We start from the raw sequence: 13,979 nt of genomic DNA, 5'->3' as shown, positions 1-13,979 counted from the left end.
TCTCGCACAAAATCATGGACACAACTATTAACACTCTAGAATCATGCAAGCCCACCAGCAACGACGTGGGGTCTCTCGCAGGCAACGGCGCCGTTTCCACGGTAGAATCCCACATTCCGGCGGTGGTAGCAGCTCCTGATGCTACCCTCGGCCGCCACATTGCACGGCGGCTCGTCGAAATTGGAATCGAGGATGTCTTCTCCGTTCCTGGTGACTTTAATCTCACCCTCCTCGATCACCTCATTGCTGAGCCAGGGCTTAACAATATTGGTTGCTGCAACGAGCTCAACGCCGGTTATGCAGCTGATGGATATGCACGCGCTCGAGGCGTCGGCGCGTGCGTTGTCACGTTTACTGTTGGTGGATTGAGTTTGCTCAACGCCGTTGCCGGTGCTTACAGTGAGAATTTGCCGGTTATCTGTATTGTCGGAGGGCCTAATACAAATGATTATGGGACTAACAGAATTTTGCATCATACAATTGGATTGCCTGATTTCAGCCAGGAATTTAGGTGTTTTCAAACTGTTACGTGCTATCAGGTAAAATGGGTTGTATAATTCTGCGTTCCTATTGATGACTTATAAATCTTGATAAGTTCCAGTTGATCATAAAATATTATGTATGCATTTTCATGAAACATGTTTATATGGGAGTTAAATTGGCAATGATATATACTTCTTTTGATGCTATTTCAGAATTTTAGAATGCAATCAAATGAAGAAGATCATGTATAAGAAGATTTGAACTGATTTTGATCTTTCTTATGAGTTATTATCAACAGGCTCTTGTGAATAACTTGGATGATGCACATGAACAAATTGATATGGCCATTTCTACAGCACTAAAGGAAAGTAAGCCAGTCTACTTAAGCATCAGTTGCAATTTGCCAGGAATCCCTCATCCTACGTTTGCCAGAGAGCCCATCCCATTTTCCCTCTCGCCAAGGTATTTGTACCTTTAATATCCTCTTGATGTGTTTGGTATGTTGAATGGACGGGATAATTGACAAATTAATTTGATCAAGTCTCTCTTACTTAATAGTGTCATGTCATTTTCTTTTGAACCGTCATTCAATTCAAATATTAGATAATGATTGTGCTTTATATATGATTGAAGAAGGTTTTAACTGGCTAATTCTAAATTGCTGTACTCGATCAATTCTTTTTCTATAGGGTAGGCTAGTCAACAACTAATGGAACTCTTGAAGGAGGAATGTACAAGAAATACAATATTTTTAAGTTCATCTGTTATATAAGTCAACCACGAATGTGATGCGCATTCCGTACGTCTTCTTAAATAAGTTTTAAATGTAAGACATTAAACCCTAATACCAAGATCTTTAGAATTCATGATTTTCACATATGAATTTTAATTAATCAAGAAACATACCTTGATCCATGGCAATAATTGAGAATTTTAGATCTGCAAAATAATAAACTGTTAAATTAAAGAAACTGTTCTCTCACTTTTCCTCTCTTTTATTGAATGAATTAATTGATGAGTTTCATTCACATTTATAGACAGAGAGAGGCAGCCTCCTATGTGCCATAAAACTCTCCACTTTTCATCAAAGTAGACAATTATAAAACTACCATTTCTCAATTGGGCCAATAAGATTTTAGTAATATTAATCACCTTTTATTAATTCTTTAATATTACATGGGCCACAAAATAATTGGTTTTACATTCTCCCACTTGGCCCGTATAATATTGTTTTGTTATGTGTTATATAATATAATGCGCATACCATTAGCTAAAATCCATCATACATTGGTCACTTAATATATCATCTTTAAGTAAAGACTAATAAGAGTCATGGCGGTTTTATACATCATATAAGCATAATTCCTTCCATGTACTACAGTATTAGTCCCTACCCAACATGACACATAATGAGAAGTTCGATAATTGCATTACAATAATGTCTTCGAAAAGACTATCCCTGTCAGCATTTGCATAATTCATTCACGTACATGTATCAACAGTTATGACAGGAATAATATTTTGTCAAAAACAATACATAAATGAGCCCAAAATGTCAATACATAAGCATCATAAATTGCATAATAATGTTAATGATAATTTTCAATAATGCCCATTCTTTCGACATGTTCATTGAATGTCTTTGGTGGCAATCCTTTTGTTAATGGATCTGCAATTATAAAATTGGTGCTAATATGCTCGATTGACACCCTTTGTTTTTGAACTTCTTCTTTAACGGCAAAGTACTTCAATTCCATGTGCTTAGCACCTTTAGAGTACTTGTCATTCTTTGAAAAGAAGACTGTTGCAGAATTTTCACAATAAAGTTTCAATGGCTTGGCTATACTGTCGACGATCCCAAGTCTTAAAATAAAGTTCCGCAGCCAATTTCCTTGAACTGTGGCCTCAAAGCATGCCACAAACTCGGCTTCCATAGTGGATGCAGCAATGATTGACTGCTTCGCACTTTTCCATGATATAGCCCCTCCAGCTAAGAGGAACAAATAGCCAAATGTGGACTTTCTAGTATCCACACATCTAGCAAAGTTCGAATCTGAATATCCAATGACCTCCAAGTTATCCGATTTCATATAAGTGAGCATGTGATCTTTCGTTCCTTACAAGTATCTCAATACTTTCTTTGCAGCTTTCCAATGATCAAATCCCGGGTTACTTTGATACCTGCCCAGCATTCCAACAGCAAAACTGATGTTTGGTCTGGTGCAAGTCTGAGCATAGATTAAGCTCCCAACAAGAGATGCATAAGGAATAGCTGTCATTTGCTTGCGTTCCAATTCGTTTTTAGGACATTGCATGAGACTAAATTTGTCTCCTTTCTGAATTGGAACAACACTCGTTGAACAATTTTTCATATTGAATCTCTCTAAAACTTTATTGATGTATACTTTCTGAGACAACCCTAACAACCCATGTGACCTATCACGGAATATTTCAATTCCAATTACATAGGTTGCCTCTCCCATGTCTTTCATTTCAAAATTTTTCAAGAGAAATTTCTTAGTCTCGTATAATAGACCAAAATCATTAGTAGCTAGCAAGATATCATCAACATACAGAATCAGAAATATAAACTTGCTCCCACTGACCTTCAGATATATACATCGATCAACGACGTTTTCCTTAAATCCAAAGGAAGTAATGATATCGTTGAACTTAAGATACCATTGACGGAAAGCCTGTTTAAGTCCATATATTGATTTCTTTAACTTACATACCATGTGTTCCTTTCCTTTAACTGAAAAACCTTCAGGTTGATCCATATAAACTTCTTCATCTAAATTTCCATTTAGAAAGGCGATTTTCACATCCATTTGATGTAGTTCTAAGTCATAATAAGCTACTAAAGCCATTATAATTCTGAGTGAGTCTTTCTTAGAGACTGGTGAAAATGTCTCCTTATAATCAATGCCACTTTTCTGAGTAAAACCTTTGGCAACAAATCTAGCTTTATGTCGTTCGATATTACCATTAGAGTCGCGCTTGGTCTTAAAGACTCATTTACATCCAACTCTTTTACATGATTCTGGTAATTCAACGAGATCCCAGACTTCGTTATGTTCCATAGATTTCAACTCATCTTTCATAGCATCAAACCACTTATCAGAATTAGCGCTCTCAATGGCTTGTGAAAATGAAACTGGATCATCATCAACAATTCCCAAGTCAAATTCAGACTCTTGCAGGTAAACCACATAATCATCAGAAATAGCAGGTCTACGTTGTCTTTGTGACCTTCTTAATGTTATTTCTTGTGGTTCATTTAATGCAGGTTCGTCGGTGGCAACTTCATTGTGAGGTGTTTGACCATTTATTTGTTGTTCAAGTAAATTTTCATGTCGTTCAACAATTTGAGGAACAAGAACATTAGAAGAAGTTGAGGGTAGAGAAACTTGAACTCTAACTTCTTGTATTTCCACATTTCGTGGTTCAAAACTCACACTAACTTCACCATTCTCAATGAACCTAGCATTTCCAGTTTCAACAATTCTAGTACTATGATTAGGATAATAAAATCTATAACCTTTTGATTTTTCTGGATAACCAATGAAAAATCCACTGATTGTTCTTGAGTCCAGTTTCTTTTCATGTGGATTATAAATTCTTGCTTCTGCTGGGCAACCCCAAATATGTAGGTGTCTTAAACTAGGTTTCCTTCCCGTCCATAGTTCAAACGGAGTCTTTGGAACTGCCTTACTAGGAACCCTGTTTTGTAAATATATAGCAGTCTTTAATGCAAACATCCACAAAGATATGGGTAAAGAAGAATTGCTTAACATACACCTAACCATTTCTATTAGAGTACGATTACGCCTTTCAGCCACATCATTTTGTTGTGGTGTGCCTGGCATAGTGTATTGAGAACATATGCCATGCCTTTCAAGAAATTTAGCAAATGGACCTAGGTGTTGTCCAGTTTCATCATACTTTCCATAATATTCACCACCTCTATCAGATCTAATAATTTTCACCTTTCTGTCTAATTGTCGTTCAACTTCATTGACAAAAATCTCTAAAGTATTTACAGCTTGAGACTTTTCATGTAGTAGATAGACGTAATCATAACGTGAAAAATCATCGATAAAGGTGATAAAATACTTTTCCCCACCAAATGATGAAACATCAAAAGGCCCACATATATCGGTATGTATTATCTTAAGAAGCTGTGTGCTTCTTGTGGCTCCTTCCACCATCAAAGAAATATCCAACAGAATCAAGTTTTGATAAGGAAACTAAATTACGAGAAATAGAAGGTACATATAGAGTCTGAAATAAATCTAAATGATGTCCAGTATCTAAAATCAAACGATAAGTTCCAATGGCTTCAACTGGAGCTTTGACTTGATTTCCCATGAGGACAAACTTTTCATTTGGATTTATGGTCTGGGTTGAAAGGAATCATTGCATCGTATTAGTAACATGAGTAGTACATTCGGAATCGATCCACCAAGTATTATAATGAACTTCTGCCAAATTAGATTCGAAACATACATAAGAAATAATCTTACCTTTACTTTCGAACCATGCCTTACGTTTCAGGCAGTCCTTTTTATGGTGCCCAGGTTTGCGACAGAAATGGCACGTATCCTTTTTGTGTTCCTTATTGTGGATATGAGCAGAAGACTCATTTATCTTTAGTGGTCCTTGCTTAATGCCCTTTCCAGATCTTTTCTTATATTTCTTTCCAACTCCTTGATGACTTACGAGATGAACAGAATGAGTTCCTTGATTCTTAAGCCTTGTCTCCTCTTGCACGAGCATACTGTGCAATTCATTCACATTCCATTTATCCTTTAAGGTATTATAGTTCATATGGAATGGACCGTACTTGGGAGGCAAAGAGTTGATGATAAATTGTACTAGAAAGTTCTCATCCACAGTCATCCCAAGAGTCTTAAGTCTTGCTGCAACGTTACTCATTTCAGTAACATGCTCATGCATGGTACGAGAACCATCAAATTTCATGGTGGTTAAGGTACTCATCAGTGTGCCAGCAAATGATTTGTCAGCTGTTTGGGAACGTTCTTCCACAAACTTCATATATTCCTTAGCATTCTCAGTTTTAGGGATAGTAGACTTGATATTCTTTGCTAAGGTCATCCGCATAAACATTAAGCTTAATCTGTTTGACCTTTCCCAAACTTTATGGACAGATCTTTCATCAGCACTGCTCTCATCAGTAAGATCAGCAGGTTTCTCAACTTGAAGTGCCAAGTCCAAGTCCAAAACACCTAAGTTGAACTGAACTTATTCACACCGGTCAGAGAAATTTAGCCCATTGAATAGTGGTACAGATGAAGCATGCGAATGCAGAGAAACGAGAACAGATACTGGAAAATATAAAATGCTCTAACATTAATACTTTAAGTTTTAATTTCAAATTCAGATAACAATAGATGTATAGCGTAATTCTCCTTTGGGTGATATTACGTTATACCATCATAATAAATATAATGATGCTAATTAAATTTCACTTAATTGGTAATTAAATATACTCTAATCAAACATGTATGATATCTTTGGATATACAAAACACATCCGACCAAGTAAATTAATTAACCACGATCATGTTCAAGATTAATAAAATTAATTGATCAACCTTTGGGCGATCCATACTAATTTTATAATCTTTGAACTTCAATATACTCTTGACACCAATAATAAAGTCATTTTCATTTACAAGCATCAAACTATCAAGAGTAATTGATAAATAAATTATGTAATTTAGCTTTCAAAATATCATAATGTTTGGCCACTTTGGTGACTAACAAACAACATTAATCGAACATTAATCACATAAATAAAACATTCATATAAATGACTCATCAAAACTTTCGAATAAATCACTTTCTATACCAATTATTGCTTGTAAAATAATTACCACACAATATTCATTGTTGACAATAACACAAACAAGGCAATGAAGGTTGTTAAACTAGATATAATTTTACTTAATCCATAATTTAAATCTTAAAATGATAGACGTGCATTGGCCAAAAGCAATCAAAACTAACTTCTGCAACACTGTACACTTCTGCCAATGTTTTTCGTGCATTAATTGGTTTTGCAATTTCAATTTTACACGTTACTGCTTCTACCTTTTCTATATTCTTTGTAAAGGTGTGATCAAGTCCATTTAATTTATGGGCATAAAATATTCTGAAAGTCGATGGTCACTGTCATATATGAATGGATCTCCAGCATCAAATCTTATCCTTTGAAAATGCTACAGCTTAGTCAAGATTTTTCTACTGGCACTTTTAATGCACATATTCAAAGGCAAATAAAGAATTGGACTTTACGAATGACTCTAGCAGTTTCTTTCTGGTTTTTCCCATTCCTTCAAATAGATTAAGTCAATTTTACAGTTTAACGCTACGAACGATTTACGTATTTTAATGCAGCCGTGAATTCCAACAATAATTAGTTTCAATAATCTCAACAAGAACCTTGATACCGAGATCTATAAGAAATAATTAAGGATCGATAGGTGAAAAACAATAATCTTAAGAGGAAAATCAAGAATTCTTTAATCATGGCTCTGATACCACATGTAAGACATTAAACCCTAATACCAAGATCTTTAGAATTCATGATTTTCACATATGAATTTTAATTCATCAAGAAACATACCTTGATCCATGGCAATAATTGAGAATTTTAGATCTGCAAAATAATAAACTGTTAAATTAAAGAAACAGTTCTCTCACTTTTCCTCTCTTTTATTGAATGAATTAATTGATGGGTTTCATTCACATTTATAGGCAGAGAGAGGCAGCCTCCTATGTGCCATAAAACTCTCCACTTTTCATCAAAGTAGACAATTATAAAATTACCATTTCTCAATTGGACCAATAGAATTTTAGTAATATTAATCACCTTTAATTAATTCTTTAATATTCCATGGACCACAAATAATTGGTTTTACATTAAAAACCCATTTGAGCATGTTTATATTCATCTTTTACCTTCATTATTTCTTCCACGTGGCTCTTTAAGGCTGAAGAGCTAGACTGAACTTGGCTTGCTCGTGTTAAAACTTCATGTAGTACGCTACCTTGACTTTAAACTTCATCTATGTACCCAAATAAGCCCTTTACTATTTATATGTTTTCTGGAATTTTCAAAGTAGTACACATTTGAAATTTGATTTACCACAAATTATATCACAGATTAACCAATAAGAGGGGGCTTGAGGCAGCAGTAGATGCAGCAGCAGCCTTCCTAAACAAAGCGGTGAAGCCAGTGATCATTGGGGGCCCAAAACTTCGCGTTGCAAAGGCGTGTCAAGCATTTGTTGAACTGGTTGATGCATGTGGATATGCAATGGCAGTGATGCCCTCGGCCAAAGGGCTCGTCCCTGAGCAGCACCCTCATTTCATTGGCACTTATTGGGGTGCAGTAGGAACTGCATTCTGTGGTGAAATTGTGGAATCTGCTGATGCCTATTTGTTTGCTGGACCAATCTTTAACGACTACAGTTCTGTTGGATACTCCCTCTTACTAAAGAAGGAGAAGGCGATAATTGTGCAGCCCGACCGTGTTGTTATATGTCACGGCCCAAGTTACGGTTGCGTGTTAATGAAAGATTTCCTTCGCGAATTGGCAAAGAAGATTCAGCGTAACACGACTGCCTATGAAAATTATAAGCGTATTTACATTCCCGATGGAGTTCCTCTCAAGAGCGAGCCTAATGAGCCTCTGAGAGTGAATGTTTTGTTTCAGCACATACAGAAAATGCTGTCTAGTGAAACTGCTGTCATTGCTGAAACAGGGGATTCTTGGTTCAACTGCCAGAAGCTAAAATTGCCAGAAGGATGTGGGTAGGTAGCAAAGCACATAGCAATTTTGTGCACTGATTTCAATTGCAAAAATTAGAGGGACAAAAGTTTGTGTTGCAGGTATGAATTTCAGATGCAGTATGGATCGATTGGATGGTCCGTCGGTGCTACACTAGGCTATGCCCAGTCTGCACCCAAAAAACGGGTGATTTCTTGCATTGGTGATGGAAGCTTTCAGGTACGCTATTTTAATATTCAAGATCTGGGGTCAAATTGTCAAGTTATCGTAGCACTCATATCGATATCTTTGTAACTTTAGGCTGAGCGAAGTGTGGAAACTAATGAATTTTGTGAGTGTATGATATTTTCTTTCAGGTGACTGCGCAAGATGTGTCAACAATGATTCGGTGTGGCCAAAAGAGCATAATTTTTTTGATCAACAATGGTGGATACACCATAGAAGTTGAAATCCATGACGGGCCATACAATGTGATCAAGAATTGGAACTACACTGCATTAGTCGATGCTATGTGCAATGGGGAAGGCAACTGCTGGACCACAAAGGTATATATGCTCGACTAATAAACAGTATAGAACTTAACGAACTGGTCCTTGGGCAATCAAGATGTCCCATGGCTTAAGATTGGTGACATATATTGCACGTCCAAAGTTTGCCTAAGTGGCCGATTCTAGTCCACGAGGGTCCATGTTAACCTTTTGACGTGTTATGTTGTAGGTACGATGCGAGGAGGAGTTGATGGAAGCTATTGAAACTGCAACAGGAGAGAAGAAAGATTGTCTATGCTTTATAGAAGTGTTAGCTCATAAGGATGATACTAGCAAAGAGCTTCTTGAGTGGGGATCAAGAGTTTCTTCAGCTAATAGCCGTCCTCCTAATCCACAGTGAAATTTTTATTTTTCTAAAATTCATGATCCCAAATTCTAGGGTTTATGTTAGCTTTAGAAACTTTGATTTTGGGTCTTCGAGGACGTGTTAACATGGTTTGATTTTAATATTTTCTATTGCGATTCATATAATGTATTATTGAAATGAATAGATTTCTTGCCCAAGCTTATTGTTGCGAAAAGATGAGAAATAAAGAAATATTTGAACACTTTCCCATTCAAGTTAAAATTATGTTGTTAACAAAATATAGTTAAAAATAAATTTGAGAAAATAGAATTTTTAAATAAGTTGTGTCAAATAAATTTAAACCTGGTTAAATTGATATTTTACGACATCAAATTAAGACCCCGTTTGGCCCTCATTAAATTACATTTCATTACATTTTATTTTTCTCTTTCCTATTTTTAAATATACAATCTTTCATAAAATAATATCACACGTAAATCGAAAACTTTTCCTTTTTTTTCAACCACTCATTTTTAAAAAAAATACTATTTCACCTATTTTTATGACCAAGAAATGGAGGCCAAACAGGGGCTAAGATTAATTAACTTCACCTAAGACGGCATTCAAGTAAGACCAAACAAGGTATAGTTTTCCTTCCAACTCTCAGCTCTCGGAAAACACTTTTCCTCCTCAAACATGCCGGGTCCCGGTCCGCACATGATGTACGCACTCGGGTCGGGTCAGGCGCTGATGAGCATATCGAACGGGCGGTTCAGCCCGCAACACTGCATCTTTTACGCCATTAACGCCTTCTTCGGACCCGATATGGGTTCCTTCGCTGAGTGGCTCACTTCAACAATTGGCTTGGGTCGAGCCGTGGGATCATCCGTCGAGCCTTGGATCCATGACCCGTTTTACTATTGTCTCATTCTGGGCTTCCCTTTGTCAGTTTTCTACGGTTGGGCATCCAGATTTTTCCTCCACAAGGGCATTCTCGATTCCTTTTCTGGGGTCAGTATGTAAACTATTAAGGCTGGTTAAGTACTTCATAATTTATGGAATTAAGTTTTAGGTGCATATAGAATGATTGGAAATTTAATTTCCCTCGTGTTTATTAGAAATTTGATTGATAATTTTTCTTCTGGAACTACAATTACTAGTGTTTGATCTGATATATGAAGCTACAGCCACAATTTGGAACAATGTGAATATAAGGTGATTCAGATTTAACTATCACATGTTTGGCTAGCTTAAAATGTTTATTTATAAGCGTACAAGTAAGATTTTCATTTCTTTGAGCACAGCAAATACAACATGATGTAAGAGGGAAAATGCTAGACACAAAAAAGATTGTGATAGGATGTGTATGATAAAATTCGAGAAACTATAATTTGATGGAAGTAAGATGTTGTAGGAGATGGCGTAAACGTAGTCGTCTGGCTAAATTTTGGATACACTAGCTAACTTTAAGATGCCATTGAATGCTTGGTTTCTCTTGCTTGGAAGTGAGCTGAAATTGGTGTAGGGTAAAACTAGTGTGCGGTATTGATGTACTCCCCCCACCACCAAATTTTACATCAAATATAGTAGTTTATTTTAAACAAGAATAGCAATTTAATTGGTGACTAGTTTTACTTTTAATAGCAGTTGTTTGTGTTTCTACATTTAAATTATAAAAATTTCAAGTAATTTCTTAATAAGATTTACTATTGTTCTTATCTAAACTTACTGCTTGTTTGGTTTAGATTATAATCCCAAAACTTTAATTTTTATCGGACTTTTCACAGGACCCACAACTTGTACATACTTATCCATCACTCATTTCTATCAATTAATAATCTCAGCAATTTATAATCTCTCCTGAACAAGCACTCAAGTAGATATGATTAATATAATCAAAGCTATTCAAATTGATTGAATAATGTAATGGGGAGATTAGAAAAGAAAACTGGTAGGCCTTGTGCAAGATAAAAGTTTAACCCTGGTTTGAGCCCCATTATTTGAAAATAGATTTTGTAAAAAGTTAAATTTTTGGAGAATTTTTGGTTAACAAGTTTTTGATTTACATGGAAAATTAATTTTAGAGAGAATGTGTAGTTGAAAATGAGTTTTAAAGAATAGGGCTCAAACAAGGGTTTAGTTTCATAGTGGACACGATAAGTTGCATTGGTAGAATAGTTAAGATAACTACTTTGTGATAAATAAGGAGGAAATATATTTATTGGCTTATTGCTCAATGATTTCAATATGATCGTTCCTGAACTTATTTCAGTTATGCATGTCTAGTTTAATTCAGTTTCATCTTTTATATGCATATTCTCTTCCTACTTCCGGCTTTATATGAAAGAAACATTGCTCATTTCTAGTATTGATTTGTTGGTAATGGAGTTTATTTGGGTTCAGGTGCCCCTTACTAGGAGGCAGTGCTTCTTGTTGGTGGCTGCAGGATCGTTTTCGCACTTTTTCCTGGACCACTTGTTTGAGGTAATTCTCGGCATTTCTTGGTCTGCTGGTTTTGTGATGTCATTATTCAGGGTTTTCTTGGATTTTTGGCATGAAAAGTTTTACCGATTTCAATTTTGATGGGCTTATTCTTCTTAGAAGCTCAACTCAATAGACTAAGAGTTTTATTGATGGCATCCTTTTCAATAGTGTCACCCACCCGAGAGCTTTCACAATTTGGACCATAAACAAATGATTCATTATCATTCTTGTTTATTGTTTTGTTGTTAAACAGGAAAATGGACATTCTTCCATGTATATGTGGATATTGAGCACTGGATGGTGGAAAAGCCGGGCGCCAATTAATCCTGATGCCGTATTCATTATAAGCATTTTGTGTACCACCTTGATCGGTGGCTTTATTTACATCAATAAGTTCGTATCAGCGAAATTCCATTCAGTAAAACATAAAGGTTTACCAAGTTTTAGGTTATTGATATATTCAACTTTCTGTTTTGATTTTCTCACAGAGTAAAGCCCCAGAAGTCATTGAGAAAACAGTCTCAGCAATCCTTGACACTGCTCCTGATAGTCGCAAGCTTGTACTGCCTCTGGTGCGTGAGCCAGATTTACCTGATTACTCCTCGTCGAGCAGCTGTTGGTGAAGAGGCTGATCTTGGAGTTCTCGTTTTTCTTGGCATTTATTTTTTCTTCCCACATTCGCTGTGCATTTTGTCCATGAACCCAAGGGAATTTATTGACTCGGCTGAACTGCTTCCTCTTTAGCAAGGAATTCCTCCGTATCATTAAGATCCTAAGACAAATATTTCATCTTCTACTGTTTGAAATGTTCTCGTGGAGCAGTCAACAGTTTGGTTCTCCATTTTTGTACAATTATATGCATGTACAACGGCAATCCCGTAAGTTCTCTCTCTTTCCTCCCCCACCCCCCGGCCCGACAATAAAACTCACACAGTCGAATACCATTTACTTTAGGAACATTAGCCTTGTCTTTATTTGAATGAGTAAACATTTTACACATTGTTATTATGTAATTTTTGTGGTTGCAGAGGAAGACTCACGCTGTCTTCATTGATGATGGGATTTGATGCAGTATGTGTACAATAAGAAGATCTTTCGCGACTAGGAGTAGCAGGTTAAATCTTTCCGTAAACTCTCGTTGGATTCCGTAACAGACGAGTCGAGGTACCCAAATTAGTCAACGAATTGCGATTTTTATTCAGCTCATGTAAATTACTGCACGATTAATACATAGTGTTGTATTAAGCTGCAATGGACAAGATTTTAATTTTAATATTTTTTTTTTCTTTTTTAATATTGTTCAGTGTTGTTTAATCTGTTTTGCGAACATGTCATGATAGTATTTGCTTAAGAAGCAAGGAGTGCTGATGACTAAGGCTTCGTTTTCAATTTCAATCACTTTCCTGAACTCCTTATCCTCCAGCTATTGTCTTACTGTGTCATTGCACGCTTATGAAAGATTACCATGCAGATTATTACTTATAAGTCATCTACATAATAAAATAAGTTTTAATTTGTTAATAAATTATAGTTGTTAAAACTTAAGAGGTTTAGACGCGTTTCGATATGTGTCGTGATATTATTGGTCCACATCTTGCCACTCCGTTTTAATGTTGACTTTATTTTAACCATATGATCATAGTGCACGTGTTTCTTTGACCCTACAATATATTATATTAATTAATAGATTATATTATCCTTTAATAATCTGAACTTTTAGACTTGTGTAATTTACTTTAAAATCGTACCTTGGGGTTTTGAAAATAGGATTAAGAGTTTGTTTGGTTTGATTTTTGCTTTTATTTAAACTTTGTGAAAAAAATTTATGAGAAAGTTATCTTATGTCAATTTTTTGGTTAGACAAAGTTCTTGTAAAAAGTAATTAAAATATATTTAAAAATATCTTTTTAACTTTCCAAAACGATTTGTCAAACTGGTCATAAATTGAAGTGTTGGGTGATCTATCCATGACCAGGATGAAGCTTGGGGGAAACTAAGTGGAGGTCCGAACCGATTGATGTTGAAGAATCAGCGGATGAGTTGTGGTTAGAGGTGAAATGTCACTCGAACCCAGAGCTAGCTGGTTGGATTTAATTTAATTATGTCAAAATCAATATATTTTCAAAGGTTCCTGCAGGAATATTCTAGATATTTATTTTAGTGGCAATGAGATAGCTTTCGTAATTAAATTTTGATTAAGTTGTGATAGACATTTCCCCAGTTACGCGGCAACGTAAATATCATTTCTTTTTGTTTTCTTGAAGGCTAAATTCCATTTTATTAATTCATGTAGCTACAAATAATTGGCGATAGTGTGAAAGGTATACAAGAAAGGTCATCGTCTAACAAAAATATCTTCT

At 35.6% G+C, this 13,979-nt stretch overlaps 2 protein-coding genes across 3 annotated transcripts; both read left to right on the top strand.

The window, feature by feature from the left end:
- On the top strand, window positions 1–9,370 carry LOC111401681 (pyruvate decarboxylase 2-like). 2 transcript variants are annotated; one of them, XM_023029538.1, is made up of 6 exons: window positions 1–539; window positions 782–945; window positions 7,674–8,324; window positions 8,403–8,520; window positions 8,658–8,846; window positions 9,019–9,370. In XM_023029538.1, the coding sequence occupies exons 1-6, from the start codon at window positions 15–17 to the stop codon at window positions 9,187–9,189; spliced, it is 1,818 nt and encodes a 605-aa protein (XP_022885306.1). In that variant the 5' UTR covers window positions 1–14; the 3' UTR covers window positions 9,190–9,370. The 2 variants fall into 2 exon arrangements, with proteins under 2 accessions (XP_022885306.1, XP_022885305.1); XM_023029537.1 differs by having other exon boundaries at window positions 8,391–8,520.
- A 398-nt stretch (window positions 9,371–9,768) lies between these two features.
- LOC111401680 lies at window positions 9,769–13,014 on the top strand. Its single transcript, XM_023029536.1, has 5 exons — window positions 9,769–10,146; window positions 11,539–11,619; window positions 11,873–12,012; window positions 12,108–12,497; window positions 12,648–13,014. Exons 1-4 carry the CDS (start codon window positions 9,832–9,834, stop codon window positions 12,361–12,363), a joined length of 792 nt encoding a protein of 263 aa, XP_022885304.1. The 5' UTR covers window positions 9,769–9,831; the 3' UTR covers window positions 12,364–12,497; window positions 12,648–13,014.
- The last annotated feature ends 965 nt before the right edge of the window (window positions 13,015–13,979 follow it).

This window comes from Olea europaea, chromosome 10, assembly GCF_002742605.1.
Source record: "Olea europaea var. sylvestris chromosome 10, O_europaea_v1, whole genome shotgun sequence".
Taxonomy (NCBI): Eukaryota; Viridiplantae; Streptophyta; class Magnoliopsida; order Lamiales; family Oleaceae; genus Olea; species Olea europaea.
The sequence above is the reverse complement of the archived record's forward strand: the minus strand, read 5'-3'. Positions and strand labels throughout refer to the sequence as shown.

What these genes read in the sequence shown, in the direction of transcription:
- LOC111401681 (XM_023029537.1), top strand. Translation starts at nt 15, where the DNA reads ATGGACACAACTATTAACACTCTAGAATCATGCAAGCCCACCAGCAAC. An exon ending in AAACTGTTACGTGCTATCAG is followed by an intron (nt 540 to 781) that starts GTAAAATGGGTT and finishes TATTATCAACAG; the next exon opens with GCTCTTGTGAATAACTTGGA. An exon ending in TTGGTGATGGAAGCTTTCAG is followed by an intron (nt 8,521 to 8,657) that starts GTACGCTATTTT and finishes ATTTTCTTTCAG; the next exon opens with GTGACTGCGCAAGATGTGTC.
- LOC111401680 (XM_023029536.1), top strand. Translation starts at nt 9,832, where the DNA reads ATGCCGGGTCCCGGTCCGCACATGATGTACGCACTCGGGTCGGGTCAG. An exon ending in TTCTCGATTCCTTTTCTGGG is followed by an intron (nt 10,147 to 11,538) that starts GTCAGTATGTAA and finishes ATTTGGGTTCAG; the next exon opens with GTGCCCCTTACTAGGAGGCA. An exon ending in GGCTTTATTTACATCAATAA is followed by an intron (nt 12,013 to 12,107) that starts GTTCGTATCAGC and finishes ATTTTCTCACAG; the next exon opens with AGTAAAGCCCCAGAAGTCAT.